This window comes from Dipodomys merriami, unplaced genomic scaffold (assembly GCF_024711535.1).
Source record: "Dipodomys merriami isolate MVZ:Mamm:240054 unplaced genomic scaffold, mDipMer1.0.p SCAF_8, whole genome shotgun sequence".
NCBI classification, from domain to species: Eukaryota; Metazoa; Chordata; class Mammalia; order Rodentia; family Heteromyidae; genus Dipodomys; species Dipodomys merriami.
In genome coordinates, this window is record NW_027206401.1 from 25,698,372 (window position 1) to 25,711,267 (window position 12,896).

General features: G+C 35.5%; 1 protein-coding gene across 5 annotated transcripts in view; it reads left to right on the forward strand.

Annotated features, from left to right (window-relative positions):
- Arhgap18 (Rho GTPase activating protein 18) overlaps positions 1 to 12,896 on the forward strand; it is a 186,261-nt gene that overhangs the window by 140,980 nt on the left and 32,385 nt on the right. For all 5 annotated transcript variants that reach the window (XM_070010774.1, XM_070010773.1, XM_070010772.1 and 2 more), the window contains exons 6-7: positions 6,964 to 7,129; positions 9,168 to 9,259. In XM_070010774.1, the coding sequence (XP_069866875.1) occupies positions 6,964 to 7,129; positions 9,168 to 9,259 (258 nt within the window). The remainder of the gene's footprint in view (positions 1 to 6,963; positions 7,130 to 9,167; positions 9,260 to 12,896) is intronic.

The following is a 12,896-nucleotide window of genomic DNA, read 5'->3' on the forward strand; positions in this document are numbered from 1 at the left end:
TCTGAGTTCACCTTGTAATTTTCTCCCCTCAGACTTGAAAGCAGCCAAGCCTTCAAGAAACTGATTCCTTTCAGAAGCAAATGACATTTATGATCCAAGATCTATGTACATGGTTCTCATTATTCCTGAATACCTTGAAAATATATTAATTTACTGAGAATAGCACTCATGCAAGTACTGCAATAAATGATAGCATAAGCTTTCAAATACTCTTATCCAACCTCCAAGCTCAATAATGACATTCAGTCTGTATCCCTTTCCAATTTCTTATTCTCTTTTATTTTGAAACAGCCCTGAATTATACTTATCATCTATAAATATTTATGTTACTAATAAACAGAAAATTTTACAACATATGTTGTTGTTATAATTTAAGATAGGCTAACAAGCTCTTTAAAGCAAATATTCAGTGTTCAAATACGAAATTGTATACTAAATTTCATATTCTTATTGTAAAGTTTGATAGTCTATATATTGCAATTGGCTGAAAGGTCTTTTAGACTCTACATCTATCCTTTTTCCTATTTTTTTCTTTCTTCCTTGTATTTTTCTTCCTCCTTACTTTTCTTTTGTCTCTTTCCCTTCATGCCTCTTCCTCGCCACCCACTGTTGGTCCATCTGTCTGTCCCTCCCTCTCTCTTCCTCAAAATTCATTGGTTAAAGAAGATTTGTTATTGATCTGTAAACAATTTTTTCCTTTGGTTAATTCTATACCCGTAATGTAGTTTGACATCTTTTTCTTTATAAATTAGCTGACTATAATATATTAGATTTAGGTCCAGTGCTTTTGTCAAGACATCTTTAAATATGTGACAGTATATTTTTTTTCCAGGAGAGACAACATTTTTCTGTTTTTGTTGAAATTATTTGCTATAATGGACCCATACTTAGATTTATTAGTTTACTGATGTTTGCAAAATGATATTGTAGTATTTTGTTTTCTTTGTCATTTCATTTGGATATTTCTTTTTCTTTTTCTTTCTTTTTTTTTTTTTTTTTGTTGGCCATGGGGGCAGAACTCTGGGTCTGGGCGCTGTCCCTCAGCTCTTCAGCTCAAGGCTAGCACCCTACCACTTGAGCCACAATGCCACTTGCAGCTTTTTCTGCCTTTGTGGTGCTGAGAAATCGAACCCAGGGCCTCATGCATATGAGGCAAGCACTCTACCACTGGGCCAAGTTTCCAGCCCTCACTTGGATGTGTCTATTAGGAAAAGTTCCCTCAATGTAGTCACTTAGAATCCATTTCACTAGTGACTAGTTCATGTTGTTTGGTGTTTATTTTATAAAAGCAGCATCTTAGTTCATGGATTCATACATATTTGACACAACTCTTGATAAATGCCCAGGCTATCTAGAATAGTTTCTGCTGTAGACCTAAAATTGTCTGTGAAAATCCCTAGTTCTATTTAGTAGAAATACAGTTTTGAACACTGGGAGTGTTTAGTTCTCAGAGGTGATCATGACTTTCAAGCCTTCTCAAAAGACAGACATGTATCTTCTATCTTCCATGTAGAGAACTGTAATTCTTGGAAATGTCAGGTTATATATTTAGAATAACACATGAGCACTTGTTTAGTCTATGTTGTAGTAATGTAGGGCTTTCTCAGAATAACAATGCTCACCACCTTCAATCTGAACACTAGAAATGCTTTAGACTTGGTTTTCTTCAGCTGTTTGTGTCCCTGGGATAGATTATTAGGCTTCAGGTTGCTTTTCATTGTTAATTCTCTTCATGGTCATGCTATTAGCTGCATACCTGCCCAAATGCATTTGCTTCGTTTTATTCACAACTTTGAGATTGCTCTTATGAAAGGTAATTTTATTTCATAATAGTATAAAATATTTATATAGTCCAGAGGTCATAGCCAATAACAAAAATATCTGAAAAGTCTAGCTTGGAGCAGGGTACCCATAGTTCATGCCTGTAATCCTAACAATTTAAGGGAGGTTGAGATGGCAAGAATTGAAGTTCAGGCGAGAGTGAATAGCAAAGTCTGAAAAATGTTGTCTCCATAGAGGGAAGCAGGAAATGGTGGTGTGTCCCTGTGAACCCAGCAGTGATGGGGAGCTTATAGAAAGTAGTTGCATTGCAGCTAAAGTGCTTACCTACACAGAAAGCAAGCAAGATCTAAAAATAGCAAGCAAAAATACAGGGTTGGAGGCCTAAGTCAGTGGCAGAGCACCTGCATAGCAATTGTGAGGAACCAAAATTACAAGTCTAGGATTTTTTCCCCCTTGAGTTAATCAGCTTTTAGTTTCACCTCTTAGATGCAAATTTTAATTTTAAAATTATGGCTTATCCATCAGTGTTGGATCAGTGGCCCACGCTACGTATTTGATTTCATTGATTTACATTTGACTTTGTAGTGTATTCTCCAGACCACACCATAGTAGTATAAGGAAATACTTCTCATTTCTTTTTGTAGAATGTGGTCCTCTCCAGTGAGGCTATACCATGATTTATTAAACCTGTCCCATGACAGGCATCTGATTGTTTCAAAATTACTCATAAACCTGGAAGAATCATTTTTTAATCCCCAGTGGGAAAAATTAATGGAGTTGGCAAAATTTTGGCGTAAGAGATAACTTACACTCCCAGAAACTTCTTAAGAAAACGGAAGTTTTCTAACTGATTATTGATTCAAACAATTGAATAGAATTAGTCCTATTTAATAACAGGTTTGCATTTAGCTACCCGCTTGGTTTGGTTCATGTTGTGTCTACATTGAAGAATGATGTTCTTCTTCCTCTCAGTTTGCCAACACATCCTTCATTCACCCTCCGAGGTGAGCTCAGTATTTCTCTTTCCCACATTTCTCTTGCCCCATGGTGAACTTAATGTTAATAAAATACTTGAAATAATTTCTTATTAGTAACATGCTTTTAGTTTTGTTTGTTTTGTTTTGTTTTTGTTGGTCATTGGGCTTGAACTCTGGGTCTGGGCACTGTCTCTAAGCTCTTTAGCTCAAGACGAGCACTCTACCACTTGAGCCACAGCACCACTACTGGTTGGTTTTCTGGTGGTTTATTGGAGATAAGAGTCTCACAGACTTTCCTGCCCAGGCTGGCTTTGAACTGCGATCCTCAGATCTTAGCCTCCTGAATAGCTAGGATTATAGGTGTGAGCCACCGGTGCCCAGCTCACATACTTTCAGTTTTGTATATATGCATCTATTCATTTCTACATTCATTTTCTTGAAATTTGTCTTCTAGAAGACAGGAACATGGTGTAAAGTCTCTTCAGGACCTTAAAGTGGTTAATGAACTAATTACTTAGTCACTACACAGAAGTGGATGTCTAAGCAGATAAAACTTTTAAGTTCCCTTTGTATTCCATGCTCTTCTGCTCTGTAAGTGAGCAAGAGGCTTTATGAAATACACGGCTCTCCTTAACCTCATTTTACCTTCATTTCATTTTTCATAGAGCATGGAGCAGTCTTTGTTGGTTGTTTATGATCTCTTGGAGTGGATTTATATTTCTGAAATATGAAGATCTGTTTTTTATAACTCTGAATGTTGTACTCCATAATGTGTACACAATAAGACCCAGAAATTATGCTCTGGAATTATTTCATTCATTAGTCAGATGATCTCTGTGGAATAGATATTATTATCCCTATTTTTCAAATGAGCAAACAGGTTACATAGAAGTATACCAGGGCTTGACCTCAGTGACTAAGCTTTTGAAGCTTTTCTCTTTCTTTCCAAGTTGAAGCTAGAGTGATTTGATAAATAGAAAAGTGAAGAAATCATCAGTAATGATGATTACTGATTAAATGCCGAGTCCTTCTCTTACACCATAAAGTACACTAAAGAGGGGATATAGTCATGGAGAGCTAACTAGCTATTTTACGTAACATATAGGAGCCCCTGATCTTTTAACTTTTGAATTTTTGAATTTTATCCTTTGCTTTAAACGTGTTTGAAAAGACAAAAAGCTTTTCTCCTACTGAAAATCTGCTGTCTTCTCTTAACCTAAGGAACTGAACCATCCAGTCTATTAGCTCAACAAAGACAAAAATGAAATAAAAAAATGAAACAGGAAGCTTCATACATATTTAAAGCAGCCACTATGAATTAAACATTGGGATAAAGGACTGACTCCTTCATTAAGCACTGTGTTAAAATAAATAAAAAAATAAATAACTTTATGACATATTGCTAGGTAAATCAAACATTTGAATTAAGAATATTTCAGGTTTCTCTAAATATTTACCATGAGTAAGGCTTTAAATAATTACATTGCATGTGTTTGATTAGACCAAAAGTAACTGATTTCAGCAAAACATTTAGGATTTTATATTTTAATGTGTTAATGGGTAAATATGATTGTTCCAGAAAATAAAGCCATTAACAGAAATATGGGGCCTGGCATGGGAGCAATGCAATAAGGTTTACAAGAAGCTCAAGTTTTATGTAAAGCTTAGGCTTGGGATGTAGTTCGTTGGTAGCATACTTGCCTTCATGACAAAGCCAGGAACTAGAAAAAGAAAACATTAAACCTCAGAGAAAATCAGAAGACTCTGAAGAATATTAGTGAGAGTTTTTTTTTAGCCTCACCAAGGGTGATTCTGTGCTTTTCTCCTTGAGGGTTATGTCTTTATTCATTCAGTAGACCATAGCAGAGTAGTTGAAGCATGCCAGCCCTGTGGTTAAGAGGTTTAAGAGTAGTGAAGATGTAGCTCCTGTCCTTGAAGGAAGAACAGTCCTAGATCAACAGCTATCAACCCAAATTTATACCGCCAGCCTGGTGGTTGGGAAAATTGGGTAGAACAGATTGATTACTGAGCAAAGGATTCAGAGATCTGAATTTGTACCCTAGGTCACTGGTTATGTGTCTGTACTTAAGCTTTTAATAGTGAGCCTCAGTTTCCCCACCATTTTTACCCTGTAATGACTTTTATCAAATATAATGAGAAACCATTTACTAAATATGGGTGTTATCTTTAGCTATAATAATTTTTCTTTGTCATAATATTTAGTAGAAATGGAATTTATGAATATTAAATAATTGTAAAAGTTAAATGGAAATATAATGTAGTAATCTTCCTTCCTTTCTTTTCTTTCTTCCTTTTTTTCTTTTTTTTTGGTGTGTATATGTGTGTGTGTGTGTGTGTGTGTGTGTGTGTGTGTGTGTGTGTGTGTGTGTGTGTGTGTGTGTATGTGTGTGTGTGTGTGTGTGTGTTGGTTCTAAGACTGGAACTTGGGACCTGAATGCTGTCCCTGAGCACTCATTTTGTTCAGGTCTAATGCTCTAATACTTGAGCCTCAGTTCCATGTTGGGCAGTTACTTAGAGATAAGAATCTCACGGGGGTGGGAAGGTGGCTCAGTGGTAGAGTGCTTGCCTTGCATGCATGAGGCTCTGGGTTCGATTCCTCAGCACCTCATAAGCAAAAAAGCCTGAAGTGGCGCTGTGGCTCAAGTGGTAGAGCACTAGCCTTGAGCTGAAGAGCTGAGGGACAGCGCCCAGGCTCAGAGTTCAGGCCCCACAACTGGAACCCCCCCCCCCAAAAAAAAAAGAATCTCACAAACTTTCCTGCTCAGGCTGGCTTTGAACTACAATGGACAAGTGTCATTTACCCTCCTGAGTAGCTAGGATTACAGGAGTAGTAACAGCAGCTTTTTGAGTGTTTACTATGTTCCCTTTGATTTTTATCACATCATACCTAATGAGGAGGAGCCTGGTGTTACTCCTGGACTATGCATTGAGGGCCTCTGCTTTCGGATGTCTCATACTGATGTTAGATTAAAACGTGTTGATGGCAGCATTCAAAAATCAGCAAACCAGAAAGAAGAAAAGGGAATCAGATGGATAACCTTTGTAATTAAATAAGGAAGGCTGGGGTAAACTCCTCACTTGTAATATTGATGACAATTTTTTTTTTTTTTTTTTTTGTCAGTTGGAGGGCTTGAACTCTGGGCCTGGGTGCTGTCCCTCAGCTCTTCAGCTCAATACTAGCACTCTACCACTTGAGCCACAGTGCCATATCTAATGACAACATTTTTATCCATCTATAGAGAATGACTATTGTTTTATGTAGCAAACACAGCAGGACGGTCATTTTCATTAAACATGCCAGAGAAAGTTGTTTTGTGTCTTGCTTTCTTATATTTCATGTGTTTAATGTTAAAGAGAGTAGATGATTTGAGAAAAGTACAAAACAGCAGACATACCACTTGTCTGCATTCCTACTGATGAAAGAAATAAGCACCTCAAAGTAGTTTGGAAGTCTGACCATTTAAGCCTGATCTCAGAGTTTAGAATTAGGTGACCTCCTTCAGTGAATTGCCAAATCATATAGTTAGCTAGTAAATAGTTGGAAGACTGGTAAGCCTCTGTCTCTAAACTTCTGTGCCCAACTCTCCTTTGTTTATAACCTTTCATACTAATGTTATGTCTTTAATGACAGAAGATATATCATGTATACAAAGTATATGCCTTTATACTCTATGCACAAACTCATGGCTACCATTTACCTTGTTCTTCCTCCTGATTATCTTTCTCATGTTTTCTAACTTTTCCGCCTCTTTCCCTCCTCATGATTCATGCCTGACTTCTAATCTTTGGTTCTTTATTAAAAATTTATTTATTTTTATGATCATTAAGTAGTTACATAAAAGGATTTCAATTCAGCAGTTATGAGTATAATCTCAAAGTCCTGTCTTCTTCGGGCTCATTGCTGCTGTTGTCCATAGTAACATTGGTTTTAGTCCACGCTGTCCATGGTCAGATTCCATTAGTCAGAATTCAGATATAAACTCTTGAACTCTCCACGGTTTCAAGATCCTCAGAATAATCACTGTACGGCCTTTGGTTGCACTGAGGACCAAACTCAGCCTGGCAGTTAGCATTTTGATACATTTCTTTGACACAATATAAGTGTGACTTCTTTCTACGATTGCAGTTCTCTGCTTTTGTCTATGAAAGAAATTAAGTATTGTATTAATTACATTTATTTCAGAGTTTCAGATTGCCAAAAGATAAGACAGGCACCACAAAGATCGGGGACCTGGCATCTCAGGACATGAAGAAAGTTTGCCGTTTAGCCCTGATTGAATTGACTGCCCTCTACGATGTATTGGGCATCGAACTGAAGCAACAGAAAGCTGTGAAAATCAAAACAAAAGGTAATCTTGAAAATGGAAAAGGTATATTTACTTCTAAGTTGGTAGAATGCACTTTTTAGAGTATTCCTAGAGAAAATATCTGCAAAGTTAACCAAGATTTGACTATATCTAGAGTTCAGGTTATAAAATATTGCCTTCAAAATTGCTAAAAATATACTGTGCGGTAAATTATAGAAAAAAAGACACAATCAAATCATTCCCACAGAAAGAAATTGTAATTCAAGGAAATATAATTTCTGTGTTTTCTCCTTTGAATACTGCATATGAAAAATACATTTTGGTACAGCTATTTATTTCTAAAATCAGATCTTGACAAATGACTCTGGTTGATCTTTAAAGATTACTTTTGTTTATTCATTACATGAGAAACATGCAATAGTCAAGACATGTTTTTTTTCAAGTACATGGAGTTTTTAGCTATTTTACAGAGACATTATCCTTATATTAAAAAAAATCATGTAGTGTGACATATAACACCCCTAGGTTGTATTCAGTTTCCATTTTTGTCATCTTTCTTTTATAAGCTGCTTGTTTTATCCATTGCATTAATAAAATTTATTTTGGATGAGATGATAAAGAACAAATACCTTCAGGGTTTCGTTTCTCTATGTTTTATTGGTCTGGAAAACCAGCTAATTCTCTATTGACAAAGCTTTGCTGTTCAGGAATCACTGTCCTCTTGTTTAACCTAAAAGGTGTCTTCTAAGAAGGCACCAAGGAGGAGGATTAGTGAGTTGCTATGGTAACGTTAGCCAAGATAAGTGATTTAGGTTTTAGAGGCAAGTTTTCTCTCTAGGACTGAAGGGTCTCTTTTCTACATTTCCTTCAGATCCCCCTCATGTTGTACCCTGAATACCTCATTTTGTGCTCTTAGAGTATTTTAGCTCAAGGACAAGATGGTAAATTTCTAAGTAAATGTGTCTGTTGTTTCTCATAATTTATTGTAGAGAATGAAGACCTTAGGTGTCTTTTTAGAAGCTCATCTCCAATAATAAAATACTCATATAATTGAACAACTGTGACTCCATAGTTAAGTTTTTTTTTAACGTGGCTTACAGAGATATTTTTCAAATTATTTTTGTTTTTATGCTATATTTTCGAATTGCGGGCTAGCAGAAAAATATTGTTTGTATTAAAGCTATCCTTGTTTAAATACCAGTGACCATTCTTTCCACTTTTTAAAATACATCTATATCTCTCATCCAATATGTTTAGATTATACATTTGATGCCTGGAATTCTTGAGATCATTTTTTTCTTGATTTTCCTTTATTTTCTGTTTTTTTTTTTCCCCTTTCTCTAACTATAAAGCTTTTTACCAGGTTATTGGCATTTGTTGAATGGCATTGTAGTGTCTGATGTCTGTTTCACACTACAAGGTCATCTCCTTCAGTTTCTTATGTGTAGTAAGGTCAGAGCTTACAACTTCTAGGGTAACTACTCAGATGGGAGTGGGCTGGACTTTCTGGGTAGAGGCTGTACTCGTATCAGACTCAAGACACATGGTACTGATTTAGAAAAGTCAGTAATTCCCAAGTATATAAAGCTAGCCATTCACATTTAAGAATTCTAAGTATCCACTGTATTTTCTAAAGAAAAACATTCATAGAAGAGCATCATGATGTTGATTGATTTCTAAGAAAGTAAGGATTTATATTTAGCTCTATTGTGAAATGTTAAATGTCAATTTCATATGGAAGAGACCAGTGGCATTTTATTTGAAGCCAGAGCTTTTAATTTGATTGTACTTAGTGAATTGTTTGAATATTTTGCATCTTCTTACAGCAGTCTTTTTCTTATGTGGCAGTCTGTCCTTTATAATTCAGTGATTATTTATAATCATTCCAGCTGTCTTTCCCTGATGGTTGACTCTCTTAAGGTGGGACTGAGATTCTAGTATTGGGCTGTATGTCATTTCCTTAGCAGGAACTCAATAAAAACTTTGATTATATGACAATATCAGAAACCTTTTGCTCTTAAACTTTTGCATAGTATTGTATAGATCAATGAAAGTGAAGACCTTTGTTTTCTTGTTACAGATTCTGGTCTTTTTGGTGTCCCATTGACCACATTATTAGAACAAGATCAGAGGAAAGTGCCAGGAACCCGAATACCCTTGATCTTTCAAAAAGTAAGTCAGTCTGACTGGTCAGTGTAGAGAGAGCCAATGTAAGCTAAAAGTGGAATTGTTCATTTATACTACCATAACATAGTTTTTTTTTAGTTGATATGCTGTTTTATTTTTTACTTTGATTTTCTATTCAGGAAGGAAATTTGTTTCAAGGGTTCATAATTTTTCTTTCACAATGATGTTTCTTGTGTTATTACTGTAACTGTGATTACCTGGCATCGTTTTACTGTCTTCTATTAGCTGGCTTTGTATAATTGAGATTTCAATTCTATAATACATAGGGCTGAGAACTGCTTCTAAATTTCTAGGGAATTCAATCTTCATGAATATTTCATGCCCGTATGTATTTCCCAAGCTTTCCTATTTACAGTGAGGATGTCCAATTTAATTTACCAGTGCCTATGTCTAAAGTAGGTAAAGGAACCATAAAGTAGAATTAGAAAATGATTGCTAAACTATCAAGTTGCTTGTGTAGTCAACACTCAATTATTCATAAGGAGCTTATCTGTAGCAATAAAAAAAAATACATGTGAATCTAACCTCTCAGCTATCATTGTTCACATATACAGATTACATATGATAAAAACTAGAGAATGCAATGAGAAAATGAAGGCAGATCAGCTGAAGACAACCAAAGCTATAGATTCTTTGTGATAGCCCAGGTATTTCACAGTTTCCGAAAATTCTGGGACAGCAGAAATTGACTTGCAGTTGATTGACTCAACAATTTTAAGTAATCCCAATGCTCTATCTACGTGGCACTTCTTCTGTTCTAGGATCAATTTCCTGTCTTACCTCCTAGTCATTGGTGCCTTTATTATTCTGTCTGCCATTGCATTCATACCTGTGTCTCCAGTTTAGTTCTCTTCTGCACAGTTTATCCTACTCATCAGCCTCTGCCAGCCACAGCCTGTAAAGCCTCTATCCGTATGAATACTTGTCAACTGTTCCTGTGAACAAAAGACTGTAGTCTATATAATCAAATTCTTCTAATGTCAATAAAAGGCATGCTTTACTATAGACAGATGGCTTTACAAAGCAAAAATCTCAGCAACTGCCTCCTCATATATGTGTTAGTCAGGGTTACCCAGAGAAACAGAACTAATAGGATATATGCAAGGGAGAGATGGAAAGATTTATTTTAAAGAATTTTCTCAGATTCTTAAAAGGACTGGGAAGCCTCAACATTATTATGTATATGTATACATATACATATACATACGTATGTATCCATCTACAGCCTATAAACGGGCAAAAGTTAGTGTTGCAGACTAAGGACAGAATTGCTGTGGCAATGAAAACTTTAGTCTTTGCTTTTATTGACTTCAGTTGATGAGATGGGGACCACTACTTTATCAGAGAGTGACCTGCCATATTGAAATTGATGATTCACATGTCAATCTCCTTTTAAAAAAGAAGTACTATCAGTGAAACATTTTAGATTTGTGTTTGATTGAACAATTAGTTAGGTTCTATAGCCTAGCCAGGATAACCGTTCCCCACTGCACCAAGTTCACTAAGCTCTAAGTTCCAGTGGTGCTTCCTGACCAAGCTGAGTCCCCCTCAGGAAATAGCTCCCTTTTTTATTTCTTGCTTTTTCATTGTTTATTTAGTTAGTTATTCTATACTTTTGATCTGGTTGACATCCTGGCAGCCTACTCTGTTTGAAGTATTGGATCACAACCCTAAGTGAATTTTTTCACATAGAAAACAAAGGGAGTGTAAAGAGCTTACTGATAGTGATGCTCATCTATTTGCATCTTCCCTGCACTGTGAACCATAAATCACAGAGATCTATTGTGAGGAGTATATTTTGATTCATCAGCTGACAGTACCACTAGGTCTTCCCTCAATTTTGTAAAGAAGAAAAAGGAAATTATTGATTTACCAAAAGAGTTATTACCAGTCTTCAGAGGATTCTACTTTAACTTTTTGAGAACATGTACCCAAGAAAGGCACTGACAAAAATTTATCTAATATTGATTAAATATTAATTATATCTTTTATGCTTTTCTTTTTTTTTCTCAGAGACACATTGTTAAAGTCATGCTCCCAGACAGGGTTGGATAAATAGACATGTCGATTTTATTTTATGAAAAAAGTCCACTCTATAACCTATTTTGGTTGTTCAAATCATGTTTTGATTGTTCAACTCTGCAGCCACATCAGGCACTCTTGGTGTCAAAAGAAATTCTGACTGCTGGATGCCAGGGACTCATGCCTGGAATCCTAGCAACTCAGTAGGCTGAGGTCTAGAGGATCTTGAGTTTTAATGTTATACAGGGAAGAAGGTAAAACTTCATCTTCAATCAACCAGCAAAATGCTGGGCTGGAGGTCTAGCTCAAGTTGTAGTGAGCCAGCCAAGCGAGTTAAAGCAAGTCTAACTTCATTGCCATTTATGAACTTTACAGTTCATATATGTATATAAACTAATGATAAACTACAAAACATATAAGTTTCTAAAAACAACATAATTAAATATATAGATAAATATGTTTTTTTATAAATATGGTTATTGTCTGTCTTTTATTTTCGGCCCTAAGAGTAAAATGAAGTTGTAATTATTACTTATATTTTAAGAATGTAACAAAAATGTTACTGTCAAAATAAGAAATATGAGAAAACACATGACCTTCTTTCAGAAAAATATATCCAAATGTCAGTTGTATGCTGCTATTTAGCATTAGATAGTACAAAAATAAGTGAAAATTCAGAAATTACTGTTATTTTAAAGTCACAATTTTCTTGTGTATTTAACAGAACTAAGCGGTATACATGACTAAAAACTAATTTGCTTCAGTAGCTTGTATGTAGTTTTATATTAATAGGATATAGAAACACTTGAGCATTTTATTTTTTGAGATAATATCTTTTTATTGTAAAGATGCTGTACAGAGGGGTTACAGTTACATGAGTAAGGTAATAGTACATTTCTTGTTGAACAGTGTTCCTACGCCTTTATTTTTCTCCCACTATCCCTTCCCTTCCCTCTCCCTCCTGCCCCCAGGCTCTGACAGTGTCTTGTGAGCATCATGGGTCATCCTCTGTCCTTGTTTCAACATTTTGTTATTTCCCATCCCTTTCCCAAATCAGATAAATGCATATACAAGACACAGGGTACCAGAATCAAAGACAGTGATTGATAGAGATAAACCAATGGAAAAAGAAAAAATGAAATAAAATAAGAAGAACTAGGTATAGTACATTGACCACAACAAGGTCAACAACCAGAAGAAAAATAAAGATCTTTTGTTTCTGTCTTGGAGTTCATTTCGGTTAGCATCATTTTGTATGGTCATATGTACATAGCTATTGAGCTATTATGATTCTCTGCCAGGATGATCCTAGGTATATACTAATTATTACAAATGAGGGAAACCATACAGCCTATGTTTCTTTGGGTCTGGCTTCACTTAATATGATTTTTTCCAAGTCTTTCCATATAAAAAGGACAATGTCATTCTTTCTGATAGAAACATAAAATTCCATTGTGTATATATACCACATTTTCTTGATCCATTCATCTATTGAGGGGTATCTGCGTTGGTTCCATGTCTTAGCTATGGTAAATAATGCTTCAGTGAACATAGTTGTGCTGGTAGCTTTAGTGTGGCCTTGCTTGTGATCATTTGGATA